Source organism: Nicotiana tabacum, chromosome 4 (genome assembly GCF_000715075.1).
Source record: "Nicotiana tabacum cultivar K326 chromosome 4, ASM71507v2, whole genome shotgun sequence".
Lineage (NCBI taxonomy): Eukaryota > Viridiplantae > Streptophyta > Magnoliopsida > Solanales > Solanaceae > Nicotiana > Nicotiana tabacum.
In genome coordinates, this window is record NC_134083.1 from 46,435,371 (window position 1) to 46,451,494 (window position 16,124).

General features: G+C 38.7%; 2 protein-coding genes across 2 annotated transcripts; one reads left to right on the forward strand and one right to left on the reverse strand.

The window, feature by feature from the left end:
- The first annotated feature begins 11,444 nt into the window (after positions 1 to 11,444).
- Positions 11,445 to 12,448, forward strand: LOC107804721 (uncharacterized). Its single transcript, XM_016628652.2, has 2 exons — positions 11,445 to 12,043; positions 12,176 to 12,448. The coding sequence occupies exons 1-2, from the start codon at positions 11,551 to 11,553 to the stop codon at positions 12,211 to 12,213; spliced, it is 531 nt and encodes a 176-aa protein (XP_016484138.1). The 5' UTR covers positions 11,445 to 11,550; the 3' UTR covers positions 12,214 to 12,448.
- Positions 12,449 to 12,520: 72 nt separating this feature from the next.
- Positions 12,521 to 14,135, reverse strand: LOC107804720 (putative UDP-arabinopyranose mutase 1). The gene is made up of 4 exons (XM_016628651.2): positions 13,770 to 14,135; positions 13,423 to 13,673; positions 13,173 to 13,341; positions 12,521 to 13,077 (listed from the first exon to the last, which is right to left on the reverse strand). The coding sequence occupies exons 1-4, from the start codon at positions 14,070 to 14,072 to the stop codon at positions 12,742 to 12,744; spliced, it is 1,059 nt and encodes a 352-aa protein (XP_016484137.2). The 5' UTR covers positions 14,073 to 14,135; the 3' UTR covers positions 12,521 to 12,741.
- Positions 14,136 to 16,124: the final 1,989 nt, after the last annotated feature.

A 16,124-nucleotide genomic window follows, 5' to 3' on the forward strand; every position in this document is an offset into this window, starting at 1 on the left:
GTCCGATGATCCACAATACTAACCTTCACCGCTCGTACGACACCAGTCATAAGACACCTCAAGTCATTTATTTGGCGCATGTCATCCTCGTGACAGTTAAACTCACTTCCTCTAGTGCCTTGACTGCTAGTATGTACCCTTCACTTAAATAGTAATCCCATACGAACCACATAGTCTCTAATACCACCAACTATCTTCAGATCTACATCCACCTCGTGACCCTACCACGATTGTGACGATTAGGTAGCTAATTAAACCTTCTTAAGATCGTACTTATCAACCAGATGTCAGAACCTTCTGTACCCCAATGTGCACAACTCAATGATCTCTCAATACTTTTGCATCCTCGATCTAGACGACACGTTGTAATAATGGTTGAGCAACCCTGGCTCCCTTATAACCCCTCAGTAGTATCACGAACCGTTGGCGCATAGTTGATACCGAGTGTGCAATTTCATACATGAGTGGATGCAAAAGAACATAAGATATATGCTTCGAGATGAATAAATACCGCATGATGAGGAATGAAAGAAGTGAAAATTTTTCCTACTAGCTCTGTAGCATATCGAAGATAAGTACAGACGTCTTCGTACCGATCTGCAAGACTCTACTAAACTCGTTCGTGACTCGTAGAACCTATGAACCTAGAGCTCTGATACCAACTTGACATGACCCAAAATCTCACCACAGGCGTCGTGATGGCACCTAGTCTCTAAGACTAGGTAAGCCGATTATAATTACATTTCAAGCCATTTTTTTTATTTATATACCAAGAGTGCAAATAATTATAAATATAACAACCACCCAAGACCGGTAGTACTGAGTCACGAACTCTAACTAAATACATGAAATGATCTCAAGGATCGAATACTCAATATTATTTGAATAATAAATAACAGTACAATAAAATGGAAAGACTCCAAGGAACTGTGACGACCAAGCACCTCTACCTTGAATCCTTGCGATCTCACTCTAACTCTGTCCAAGTTCGATATCTCCAATACCTGGCTCTGCACAAAAATGTGCAGAAGTGTAGTATGAGTACATCATGGTCGGTACCCAGTAAGTATCAAGACTAACCTCAATGGAGTAGCGTCGAGGTACAGTCAAGACACTCTCTAGTCTAATTACCTGTGCAATATAGTATACAAAATAATAGGAAACAAATAATAATAATAAGGGCAACACAAATCAACCAGTGATATGCCCGGCATGGCAACAAGAACACTATTAATTACTCCATAAATAATAAATACAAGTGCACCCAAGTAAATCAAGTTCTTAAAATAAATATCTTTCACATATAATTCTTCCAAATAACTCTCTTTCAAATATAATTTCCTCAAATAAATATCTTTCAAATATAATTCTTTCAATAAATCTTTTTCAAATATAATTTTCTCAAATAAATATCTTTCAAATACAATTCCTTCAAATACTACTTTTTGAATAAAAATTCTTCCAAATAAATATTTTGAATATAATTCTTTCAATTAAAAGTCACCATGTGACACCTTATTTCATAATCATAAAAGTACGGGTCTCAAACCTTTTCATATATTTTCACGGCACTTCGTGCCCATAATTAAATCATCATATTTTTCCGGCACCTCGTGCCCATTTTTCATATCACATCTGCACGAACAATTCACGTGCCAATATCATTATTATTTACTCACGGCACCTCGTGCCCACATTTCTTTTCATAATCCGCCTGACAGTAGCCACAAGCTCCCAATTTCAACATAATTCAGACTATTATCAATTTACCAACAACAAGACAAATTGCACGAGGTATAAAAATAAACACAAAAAAAATCACAATATCACATAAAATCACCAATGCAACCACTCCACATCATCACATATCATCCCTGATAATAGCCGCCCTTATCTCTCCTATAGCCATCCTTATCACTCCTATAATAGCCTCCCTTATCCCTCCGCCCTGACAATATCAATAGCCACCCTTATCGCTCCTATTGCCACCCTTATCGCTCCTATTGCCACCCTTATCTCTCCTATAGCCACCCTTATCGCTCCGCCCAAACAATATTCCAACGCACATAACAACAGTGAAATGCCACCCTTATATCCATATAATATCAACAGTGAAATGCACCCTTATGTCCTCAAAATAATAACTCCAATAACACAATAATTTACACGGAATATTATCACGGCAACATACAAAATCAATTCATACCACGATTTGCCCAATGGCCACAATCAATTCCAAGGATATAATAAAATTAATTAATTTCACAACAAATAGCCCAAAGCTCCACTTAATGTATATAAAACCTCAAAATCAATCAACAGAGATAGAAAATAATCAACATAGGGCAACACCTTCATTAATCCAAATTTAGATAATTATATTAACACTTCTTCTTAAGCTTGCTTAATTAATTATTTGCATAGGAAAAATTCATAATAAAATTAAATTTCAAGAAATATCAAACCATCAAACTCACAGAATTCACATAAATATACAAGTAATAATTACATCAAATTGTCATATAAAAACAAATTCAATAAATGTGATTTAGGCATGGCAAATAGATGATTAAATATATGGCAACAATTATCCAATTTACTACACAATATGTCCAAAATTTTAATTCAATAAATTTTACACATATAAGCCCCAGTACGTACTCGTCACCTCGCGTACACGACTTTTTATATTTTTCAAATGGCACATAAGACTCGATGCATAAGGGGTAATTTTCCCACTCGAGGTTAGGCAAGACACTTACCTTTTTGAAGTTAAGCCGATATTCCAAAATTGCCTTCTTGCTTGAATTGACCTCCGGACAGCTCAAATCTAACCAAATTAATTCAATTCAATGAATACTAATTATAGGAATTAATTCCATATGAAAATACTAATTTTTCAACAAAATTCAAAATTTAACTCAAAAATCGCCAGTGGGGACCACACCTCGGAATCCGATGAAACTCATAAAATCCGACAACCCATTCAATTACGAGTCCACCCATACCATTTTTATCAAATTCCGATAACAACTCGACCTCCAAATCTTAAATTTTCCTTTTTGAAAGATTTTGCAAAAATCTTGATTTTTCTTCCATAAATTCACGAATTCATGATGTAAATGAGTATGGAATCATGAAATATAATCAATATAGGATAAAGAACACTTACCCCAATATTTTCAAGTGAAAATCGCCTAAGAATCGTGCTCCAAAAATCCAAAACGAAATGAAGGAAATGACCATTTTTGGTCCTTAAGTTTCTGCCCTCCGTCACTAAAAGTCCATTTTCCGTCACTAAAAGTCCACACCAGAACTTGCTTGCACCAGCCTTCATTCAATCGATCATAACTTTATATACAATTGTGCAAATAATGAATGGTTTAACTTTCTGGAAACTAGAATCAATCAAGAAACTACAACTTTCATGTTTTGATAATTTTCCTATTCCTTATGAATTGCGAGATATAAGCTTCCAAAGTCGGCTCCACGCATCAGAAATTTCTGGCGAAACTGCTCTACCAGCCTACATTCAATCCATCATAACTTTCTGTACAAATGTCCAAATGATAAACGATTTAACTTTCTGGAAACTAAAATCAAAGGGATACAATTTGACATTTTAAACATTTTCAGATTTCTTATAGATTGCGAGATATATGCTTCCAAAGTTAGCTCCACGCACCAGAAATTTCTGGCGAACAGCTCTGCAACAGAAATTTCCAGCAACCCTCTTTGTCCGAAATCCATTCCGTTCACCTTCCGAAATCCACCCGAGGCCCTCGGGACCTTAACCAATTATACCAACATATCCCAAAATACAATATGAACTTAGTCGAGGCTTCAAACCACATCAAACAATATCAAAACGACGAATCGCACCTCAAATCAAAATCTATGAACTTTGAACTTTCAAATTCTACATCTTGTGCCGAAACACATCAAATCAATTCGTAATGACTTTAAATTTTGCACACAAGTCATAAATGACATAACAGACCTATTCCAATTTCCAGAATCGGATTCCGGTCTCGATATCAAAATGTCAACCCCCCGATCAAACTTTCCAAAAACTTAACTTTCGGCATTTCAAGCCTAATTCCACTACGGACCTCCAAATAATTTTTCGGACACGCTCCTAAGTCCAAAATCACCATACGGGGTTATTGACATCATCAAAATTCTATTTTGCAGTTATTTTCTCAAAAGTCAATTCTTCGGTGAACTCTTTCCATTTAAGCTTCTAATTAAGGATTGTTTCTTTTAATAATTCTGAATCTTCCGAAAAATCAAACTCGACCACACCCGAGGATCATAATACTTATTACGAAGTTGCTCGAGACCTTAGTCGCTGAACAGGGCATTAATTCTTAAAACGACAAGTCAGGTCGTTATACGGATGCCTGGAGTGCTGAATGAAACGGCCTGGGAGGATGACCTCTACCAAAAGTACCCCTGCCTCTACATGAGGCACCGCTGAACTCACCGGAATAACGAGGTCTCTTGTCAGACCCCTGACCTCCCTGATTAAGAGCTATCTCGACTCGTTTAGCGATATTAGCAGCCACCTGAAAAGAAATATCACTCTCAGTCTCCTTAGCCATCTGCAATTTGATAGGCTGAGCAAGTCCATCAATAAACCTCCTCACCCTCTCTCTCTCGGTGGGAAGCAGAAGAATAGCATAAGAGGCCAAATCCACAAAACGGGTCTCATACTGAGTAACAATCATACTGCCCTGCTGGAAACGCTCAAACTGACGGCGACGCTCCTCTCTCAATGTGATAGGCAAAAACTTCTCTATGAAGAGCTGAGAGAACTGGTCCCAAGTAAGAGCAGGCGACCCAGCTGGTCTGGTCAACAAATAATCTCTCCACCATTTCTTGGCAGAACCAGTTATCTGAAATGTAGCAAAATCGACCCCATTGGTCTCCATTATACCCATGTTTCGTAGGACCTCGTGACAGCTGTCAAGATACTCCTAGGGATCCTCTGAAGGAGCACCAATGAAGTGAACTGGGAAGAGCTTGGTAAACCTGTCCAACCTCCATAAAGCCTCAGAAGACATAGCTAGCCCATCTTCGACCTGTGCCGCAATAACCAACTGAACTACTCCGACTGGCTGAGCTGCTGGAACCTGATACTAGGGAGCTATCTGCTCCGGAGCGGGAGTAGTGGGAGTCTAGGCTCCTTCTCCAGCCTGAGAGACTGCTGGTGCCATGGGAAATGCGCCAATTTGGGCCACACTCTCCATAAGGCCCACAAAACGGACCAAAGCGTCCTGACGTACTGGGGTGGCAATGAACCCCTCCGGAACCTGAGCTGGCCCGACAGGAACAGTCTGGGCTGGAACCTCTTCGTCAAGATCTATCTGAGGCTCCACTACTGGGGCTGCTGCTCGGGCTCTGGGCTGAGCCTTGCCCCTACCTCAGCCTTTAGCATGGCCTCGGCCTCGACCTCTGCCCCCCGTAGGAGCTGCCTCTGGAGGATCTGGATGCTGCTCAGCTGAGGAAGTGGTACGTGTTCTCGCCATCTGTGAGAGAACAAGAGTAGAAGAGTTCAATCAGTATTGAGAAAACAACATCGCACGACAGAGTAGAATAGAAGTGAAATTTATTCCTAAACTTCATAGCCTCTGGAAGATAAGCACAAACGTCTCCATACTGATCCTCCAGACTCTACTAAGCTTGATCGTGAATCGTGAGACCTAGGTAACCTAGTGCTCTGATACAAACTTGTCACGACCCAGAGCCTACCCTGAGATATTTCTGGGCAAACGAAGAAGCAAACAATGAAGCAATGTTAGTCAATTTGGAGCTGCTCGATGAACGCAGGAACTTGGCACATATAAGGATGGCAGCCCAAAAGTAGAGAATAGAGAGATATTACAATCGAAGATCCAACCTCCGTTATTTCAAAGTAGGAGACTTGGTTTTAAGGAAAGTAATGCAGAACACTCGGGAGCTCAATGCGGGGAAGCTAGGTCCAACATGGGAAGGCCCCTACTGGGTTTCAGTTTTCACCGGGAAAGGGTCATACGAGTTAACAAATCAAGATGGAGAAAAGTTGCCAAGTAACTGGAATGTGGCACACTTCAAGAGATATTATTGCTGATGAGCCTCGTATGTACTGAAAGTATGTGCTGCACTCTTTTTCCCTTCGTCCAGTTTTTGTCCCAATTGGGTTTTTCTAGAAAGGTTTTTAAAGAGGCAGCAATGGAAAGCATACTACGAAGGAAGCTTCAGTAGCAGCAATAAGACCTTTAAATGACAAGGCACACAAGTAAAGAACCACTACGGAGCAGTTAGATAGTCTTTTGCTCGATAGCAAAGTTCATACCAGGAAGTAAAGTTTGATGTCGAACAGAGATTACCCGACCGTTCACAAGTGCAAGCCAGTGGGGGATTGTTAGATAATCTTTGGCTCGATATCATAAATTCATAAGGGGGAGTCAAGTTTGCTATCGAACTAAAGATTATCTAGCAATTTACTAGTGGAATCCTCGAAGGTGTAAAACTTTCAATGTTCAAATTCGCATTCTTTGCATTCAAACACTGCGGGGAATAATATGAGGATACGGTAACAATGATTACCACATCGACCGGAATACGAAACCCGAAAACATAGTTGTATCATCGGGACCTGGGACTGTACAACCAGCCCCGTAGCAACAAGTTGTACAAGTTAGCCACAAAAAATGGTAACTTCTTTTAGCACGAGGAATTCTTATGTACTTTTGAAAATGAAAGGAATAAAATAAAGTCCTTTTATTTTTATCTTGTTTATTGTCTAAACGATGAATTAATTTTATAATTTGAAAGTTAAACAAGTACTTCAAATGCTAGTGCCGTAATGAACAGGAGACGTCCTCTTCAAGAGCACCGTAAACATAAAAGGTCTCTCTCTTATAAAACCCTCACGTTAAAGGGTTGATTTCGGAGGAACTTATGCCCGAAATCCAAATTCTCTCGGGGAAAAATACACCCGAAGTCTTGCACAATTCGACGCAACGAGTAAAACTTGCACAAATACTTAAACGAAAAATACGCAAAGAGTTGCACAAATACTTAAACGAAAAGTACGCAAAGAGTTGCGCGAATACTTAAACGAAAAGTATGCAAAGAGAAAAATTTGCACAATACTTAAATGAAAAAGTATTTCTATTCACAGAAAACGTGCCAAGTAGCACAAATACAAAAGTATGGAAAAGAAAAGAAATCAAAAACCAAGCTACTGCATCTCCGGAACCCGGAGGAAGAGAAACATCTATAGCCCCCAAGAGAAGTGGGTAGATCCGCTGCCGGTTCAACATCTTGGATTTCATCATTTTGGCCTTCTGTATCGTCACCTTCTAGTTCTTCTTCAGTTCCCGAGAACTCGAAACCGGAACCAAAAGAGTCGGTAGCATCAGGACGAACTGGAAGATCCCTTCGGGCAGTTATCTCCAGCTCACGGGCCTTAGCGATTTCGGTATCAAAGTCAATGACACCCGCTTTGGCCTCTTCCAAGGTTTTTCTTCTCATGCTATACATAAGATATGTTTTTTCAACAATGAGGGAAGCCGCTCGGTGCTGTAGTTCTTCTTTAAGTCGGTCGACCTCTGCAAAAAGTTTATCCTGCGCGGATCTGGTGGACCAAAGGGTGATATCAAGCTTGTAGATAGTGGAGCTAAAAACTCTATTGTGCTCGATGGTCCTCTTATGCTTCCCCTCTAACCGGGAATACTTTGCCTCGGCAGCAGTAACCTCTTCAGTTTTGGAGTTTAAGGCTGCCTCTAAATTATTCAATCTTTCTGCAGTGGCAGCCTCGCAATCGGATGCAGCAAGAACGACATTATGGACCTCAACCCATTTGGCTTTAGTTTCTTCAAATTGTGCCCTTAACGAGGCGACCTCTTAGCTAAGAGTCACTACTTCTTGCTTACTTTGGTGCAATTGAGCCTCCAACTCAACGGCCTCAGCAGCTCGTACTTCTAGTTCTGAGAGGCGAGTAGCAGTTTGGTCTCGTTCGGCCAAAAGTCAATCCTGCTCTGAGGTAAGTTCCTCCTTATCTCGAATCAGCCTTTGAAGGCCCTCGGAAGCAAGGAAGTTGGCCTACAAAAAAAAATATAAATTCAAAACCATGCAATAACAAAAATAGAAGAAACGATAGAGGAAACAAAGGTTGTACCGCAGCTATGTTGTGCATGGCATTGTTGAACAAACACTCCCCCGAGAGAGTTTGTATCTTATCCCTATCTTTTTCTGAAGCCAAAGGCTTCAGATAGTTAGTAAGATCTACTCGTTGGGATAACAGATGGCATCCGGTAGAGACCGAGAGGGTGACACTCCTTCTCCTTTGGGGGATCTTCGGAGGGGACAACATAATTTTTCCCCAAATTCCCATGAACTGGGGACTGGGGAAATGGTACATCCCCCTCTTGGGCAACTGCGACCGGTGGAGATAATGTAGCAATTGCTGGTGGTGAAGGCAAAGTTGGAGAAGAGGTATAAGAAGGAGATGGCATTGTAGGATGAGAAGCAGCCGCGACAAATGCAGTGTTGTTTGTTGGTTGCTCGTCAACCTAAGATAGAAGGGACCTGATACTCAACCTCACGTACCGGGCGCAACAACTGGGACTCTAACGCGTGAGTTAGCATCTTTCACCAAATCGAACTCCCCCAAGAGTGTCGAGGCATCATCCTCGGTTGGTATAACTAGCTCAACAGATTGAGCATTATGTTGAGCAGATGAAGGTCATCGTCTTCTATGTAGAGAATCCCACCATCACTGGCTCCTCCATCATCGTCGATCACCACGGTTTATGGGATCGGCTCGGGCGCGACGCTTATCTCCATGACATCCGGGGATGGCTCATGTACTGCATTCTTTGCCTTTTTATTTTTCCCTCGGCCGTGAAGGAACGTCTCCTTTTTTGTTGCTTGTTCTCCGGCTGGGGACTCCGAGAAGAAAATCTTGCACCAGAAGCAGGCCCGGAGATACCTGTTCGGGTAAAAGCCCCCTGCAGCAGCCTCGCGGCGTCAGCAGGATTAGCCAAAACGTCCTCCTCGGGGGCGACAACTGAGCCCCGGGGTAGACCTGAATTCAACAGGAGAGAAAGGTTAATCAACTTCCTTATACGAAAGGAGAAACAAGACGAGTTTGACTTACCATGATATTTGTCCTTCCACCCATATTTAAGGGCCATTTCTTTCCACGTATGGGTCTCGGGCATAGTGACATCCAAAATTTTCTGGACCCACTGGTCTAAGCCTTCAACTCTAGGCGGTGTCCACCGAATTGCTGAAATAAGTGAAAGAAGAGGAATCAATAACAGCATGAGGTGATCTTTAACTAGAAGAAGAGACAAAGGATGAACTTATGAGTGCGATTCCACAATTCCGGAAAGGATGGAGCCGTGGCCGGAATGATATCCCTGGTGGAAATTGCAATGAACTGTTCCATCCACCCACAGTCGTTATCATCATCCATGCTGGTTAGTAGAGCATGGTGGCCACGTTTGCTGAAATTTATCATTCCCTTATAGAAAATCTTGGGGGAATAAAGATTTATTAATCGAGCTAGGGTTAGATCCTCTCCCGTCTCCTGGCATAGACGCCGAACACAAGCAACAGTCCTCCACGCAGAAGGACTTACTTATGCTAGGCATACTTGGTAACGGATGCAGAACTCCACGATAACAGATTCAAGCTCTCCGCTCAAAGAAAACAGCCTCAAAGTGAAGGGATACATATAAAAATACGTGAAACTTCTTGGGTAAGGTTATCCGCTCCGCCAGATCAGGAGTGATAATGTCTAAATCTTGGCAATGATAGTCTTCCTTCACAGCTGAAATACTGGAAGGACAGATGGAAGAAGGGTACACGCCAACAACCCACGTACGAGGATTAGCGGAAGGATACTTCTCTTCGAAGTGTTTAGTTGTGACAAGACTTCTTGGGATGATGGTGCGCATCGTAGGATGAGAAACATCATCAACTTTACCTTTATTTTTTGAAGAACTAAGGTTTCCAGAAGAAGAAGCCATTTTTATCAGAAAGGAAGGAGGGGTTTTTCTGAAGAAGAAGGTTAAAGAAAGGTTGAAGACAAAGTACAGTAAAGAGAATTTGAGTCAGTTTGGAGAATTATGAAGTGTAAATGAAGAAGTTTGAAGTGTATAAGTAAAGGAATATGAGGCTAAAATTGTGGCTATAATTACCTCGATAACGGGCAAAAGTGATGCTAAATCGTGGAATGACGCGTGTTCAGGGCACTAAATGCGGAGAGACATACGTCTAATCAACCGTTAAAAACTTCTTAGAGGGGGTCAGAGAATTTTCCGCCTAAAAAGGTATCTCTACCAACTCTCCGGCGACACAAAGTTACGCCGCCGAAAAGCAGGGGGACTATCTGTATAGGGTAAAATATGTTCATATTTTATGACCGCATGAGAAAGCGACACGTGGAGCCGAAGACAAAAGATAGTCGAGTCTGAAGGCAACGATCTCGTTTGTTACCGGAGAGAATAACATTCATAAAGGCGAAATAAATGCCTGCCACCCGGTGACATTCAATGAAAAATATTCTATAGCATTAAGTGTATGGTCCGTTACAAAGAATATGGCCTTCACTGCCTACCGTTACACATTCTTCAATGGCCCTCATAATTGTCATTTAAGAGGGGCTTGATCCTAGGATCTTGTTCCCTAGGCGCAACTATAAATAGTGAGCTCTACCATCATTGTAAATGGACGAATTTTCGGACAAACATACACTAGACTTTGTTCAAAGCTTAATAACATTTTACTTTCTTGCTTATTTATATTGTTCTTACTGCCTTCGGAAGCTCTGTTCCCGGGCTCAAGATCTCTATCGTCTTATCTCGATTTTAACGCTAAGTCTTATATTTTTGTCTAATTCATTCATCATTTTATGATCAAATCGATTCACTTGTCTATAAAATAGATATAAATTCAGTTATTTCGTTTTACGTGTAAACAATCATGAAGCAGATTTGCTCCGGCAACTTTTCATATTTGTACGTCTCATTTGAAATATTTAATGAAATCACAATAAAATTTGGTAAAAGAAGTCCAAGCCAATGAAATGCCTCATGTACAAATGCCAATTCCATATACATAGACAAGTATGACCTTTTAATCCTACATGGTGTACTTTTATAATCGAATTATTAATTTTGAATCCAGAAAATCAAATAAGTTGTGATAGAATTCCAAATACAATCTCAAAGTGCACTAAAAGAATTACAACTCTGTTCGTTTGGGTTAGAGAATCCAAAGGCTATTAGTTCGAAATTCGAAATAGACCGCTAAAGCCGTTAACACTTTGTAAAGTGTTTAACCACTCTTATCACACAAAAATTAAATTTCAAAAACCAACAGGATGATTACGCAACGTGGGTAAGTAGCCTAAAATCCCGATTTAACCTCATGAAGTTTACAACACATTCCTTCTCTTCTTGTAAAACCAACTTATTCAAAGATAAAACTATAGAAACCCCACAACCCAAAAAGCAAGAATTGTGGCAATACTTTAAAGAACAAACCGTCATAATGAAAAGATCAAAAGGAAGGAAAAAAGAAAGTGAAAATGAAGCACTGTACAAACAGTTCAGGAATCTTGAAAAAGATTGGGACAATTTCAAGCGATCCAATTATAAACCACAGAATTTTCCTCAGATTTCTGCAAATTCAGACTCTTCAATTTCTACTCTGGACGTTTTTAAACTTCTTGAAAACTCTCCAAGAAGTCTAATGTCTTCACTGCAGGACAGCGAATCACCACTAGAAGAAAGGCTTAATTCGAAAGTGAAGAAGAATGATTTGGCTGTTGAAGAAATACTAAGGGACAGAAGGACTGCTTTAGCCAGTGGTAAACTTAAAGGAAGACGCCTTTTCGAGGAAAATGAAGAGGAGGAAATATGCAGTGATTGTCTTGGTTTACTTAAACAAATGGATGGAAATGATTCCTTAATTTCTTGCTCATCAACCTCTTCTTTTGCAACTGAAAAAGAATCAAAAGATCGAGAAATTAGGATGGTTGAAGGTAATCTCAAGGCATCAGTTAATCTGCCAAAACGGAAGAGTTGGCATTCTAGAACTTGTTTATGGTTTCTTGTCATGGCTCTTTTAACTATTACTATATCAGCATTCTCACAAGGCATTTTCTTGATAGCAGGAAAGCAAGTAGAAGAGGTTATTCAACTCCCAACATGACCTTTACTTTGATGTTTAATATTTGCAAATACTGAATTTCGGTAGTTGAAATACTGAAAAACTTGTTTGAGGAGTATTTCAAGCGAAATAATGGTTACTGTTCATATGCTTGTTGTTCATTTTCAATTTTTTGACTTGACAATAATGAGGCTACCTTGTTAAACTTGCACATTTTGTTGTTGGGATCTTTTATGTTTCTCCTTAAGACTTAAGAAATTGTTAGGAAACGTTTTGGCAAATCTCAATTTGTTTAGTTTGTAGATTGAAGACATGCTATGGAATAATGGTATATATCTAACCCTGGACATAAAAAGTAAATTCAATGTTTATTCTTAAGCAAAACAGGAGAGGTAAACATGGCTACAAGCCTACAACTAACCTGCTGCTGTTGAAACTCATTTCCTAGTACACTGACTAAGAAAAGGTTTTTTATTTGAAAACAAAAAACCAAAAACAGAACTGAACTGAATCAAAGCGATAGTAATAAAGTTTCGAGATCAACATCAAGAAACTAAATGAACTTGGTGTCTAAGCAGATTTCAAAGAGTCAATCTTGGCCTTTGCTGGTGCATTGAATTCTTCCCAAGCCTCAATCCAAGTGACCATAGCAGCAGCAAAATTGTGGAAATAGGGATCAATTGGACCAAGCTTTTCCTTCACCATCTTAGCCAGCTCAAGGTAGCATTGTTGAGCATTAGTGCATTCCTTTGGTAAGACAACAGATTGGAAGAAGGGAATCATCTCTTCTTGCCAAAACAACCCTTTGAATTCCTTCTTCAAATTCACAAATGGATTGCTAGCCTTACTGTGCCACAGGTATGGCAACCCTGTCTTCACTCCGTAGCCCAAATGATCACACACCACCTGCATTTTTTAGCATTACGTTAAAACATAAGTACGATTGCTTCAAACATCACGTCGTCTCAAGTTAAAACATATCAAGAAACAGATTAACATACCTTGGAACACCAACCAGCCCACATATCATCATATCTGCCAAGAGGTTGGCCATCACCCATAATCCCAAAATACATAGCAGGACCAACAAGTTCTCTGTTAAATGCAAGATTCATAGCACACATGGGATAGAGAGTCCCTTTGGGGATTGTCATCACAGCATCCACATACCTGTTTGAGCCAGTACTAGAAAGCTATTAGTATTATTAAGGAAAAGTATGTATGCATTCATTTTTTTCTATATGAACTAACGTGGTATTACGCTCGCGAGGCTTGACAAGCTGAGTAGGGGCATCATAATCAGGGATGTTAAGCCAAAGGCCATGGGAAACAGCAGTTGGCACACCTTCCCTCAAGCTAAATGGATACCCTCGGACGAAATCAGCGCCTTCTCTGTACGGATCATACAGAGTGTTGAAGAAGTAGGGTGTGGCTGGTTTTGTCAGATTGTCAAGATGTTGTGCCAATGCATCAATATCTTTCCCACTTGGATCCTTTGCCACCTTTATCACAAGACGAAAAGATCAATCTCATATCCCAAATAAATAAACATCTATGCAAAAGATTAAACATGAACAATATGAGAAAGTGCTACTTACAAAGCAATCATCATCAATGGTGTAAATGAACTTCTTCTTGGAAACCAAGAACCCGAAGCAACGACAAGCACCATCCTTGAAAGAGATGCAACTAGCCTTAGGACCAAGAATCCTGTTGATATCATCGCGATTGTAGAGCTCATAATCGAAGCCCTGAGGGACCTTAATCACCTTGGTAGGATCTCCATCTTGGATAATGATCAAATGGTATGGCTCAAAGAATGGCCTCCAATTTTCCAAGAAGTCCAAGCTTCTTATGGTTGGTATCACAATGTCTACCTCACCATTCAAAATTGGAGCCATTTTCTTCTGTTTTTTTTGCAAATGGTGTTTCTTTTTCTTGACTTGTGAGTATTATGACATATAGGGAGGGATATATATAGTTATCAGAGGTGTAACTTCTGATGTTAACTCTTAAGTTGTTACTTTAAACTTAATCTTGATTAGATTTTAAAACTATTTCATATTCTATTACTATGTTTCTAATGGTATGCTATTGATTTTCTTTCCAAGTAAGAAATGGCAGCGCTTTTACTATTTACTCTTTTATAGTTTAGAAATCTGAACTTTGAAATTAACTTGCCAATTTGCTTGTTTCAACTATAGAAGCAAATCAAACCAAGATGTTGAACTATTAGTAAGTAATCACAAATTACTGAGATGTGCTCTTTTGCTAGAAAGATAATTGCAGTAGTCTCTCATGGGCGGTGACGTTGTCAGAAATTTTATCAAGGGTGTTCAAATTTTAAAGAAGTCAGTAACTTTTTCCGATGAATGGGTGCACCGAAAACTATAAATTAAACTACGTAACATTTAGCTAAACCATAAAAATATTTATTATAGAGCTACAATTTTATAAATCAAAACTAATATAAAAAGAAAACAAAAGAAATTCTACTATTAAAGGTAAGCATAAAACCAAAGGAAAGAAAGAGTTAAGAGGATTTTTTTTTTTTTAAGAAATTTTTGTAGAGCTTGACTTTTAATTTTAAAATTTATTTGATAAGCAACTTTTAATTACAAAACTACTTTTAAGATTGATTGTTTGTTTTTACATAATTTTTTGCTTTAAGAGTTATTTATTAAGAATTTTTTAGATTAAAAAAGCAGACCAAACACAGTGATCTCTGTTTAGTTTTGGAGAACAAAAGCGCGGATAAAAATATAAAAATAAGAATTCAAACTCATGAACTCCTCACTTTGGATACCTTTGACCATTGGGCTGCCTCTTTCTATTGTATTAAGGGTGTTCAAAACATGATATATGATCGTGTAAAGTTGTATTCGACCTATATATACAGTATAATTTTCCGGCGAAGGGTGCTAAGTCACTAACGGGAAGGATTATTTAAAGTATTTACCTTACATACATCTTCATTCGTTGACTAGTTGACTGAATGAAGATATATAAACACTTAACATATTTGTAAAATGAAAATGTTATTCAAACTAATAGGGGTGTAATTGCTTGATTTAAGAATACATGAGGTGTATCTGCAGTTAAGTCATAATAGAAGGGTGTGTAGTGGAATTTACCTAATAATTACTTTAACAGATCAGGTTTACCCAACTGTTTGGGGAAAACGATGGCTAAGAATTTCAATACGAAGATTGAGGGATGAAACAAGTATTTATATTTAGTACATGATGTATAAATATGATGTATTATAAAGTTACAAAAAAGCTTTATAAAGATATTGGACAATTCTCTATTGCCATACGATGATACGAAATATTTTGCAGTGGAACTACTAAAAGAGAAAGGAACGGAGAGGAGTGATAATTTCTTTTTTCTTTTCTTTTTCGGTGGATTAATTATGAAATACAAGAAAAGTAGGTACTAGTTGTTTTTCTCTTTCTTTTATTACGTCGAGTAATTAGAAAAAAAACAATGAGAATTGAATTAACATCTATTATGTGAAAGTCAATGATACCACTAAATTATAAGCCTCTATAGTAGTTTGTTTCACTAATGGGTCTGGACTCTTTGTTTTTTGCGACATTACAAAAGTTTCAGAATGTTCAGATTTTATTTTAATGTAAGTATATACATATGTCTCAATCCATGTGTAAGCTTTTAGCATCGTGTCAAATTGTTTAAAATATATAATGTCTCATTTGGGATTAATAACTGAATTCAGAATAGCTTATAAATGTCCCTCAAGTAATGCTAACATGTGTTTTACAAGTATTTGTCCCATATAATTTCACTCCATATGATGGAATACTACTAGTAGCTTAAAAAATGTTATCATAATTATCTATAAAATATTAATAGCGAGATTAGAGTTTTAACTCTATATAAGGTAGTTAAACAAAAAGGTGCACATAGATTGGACAAAAGGAATACCCCTA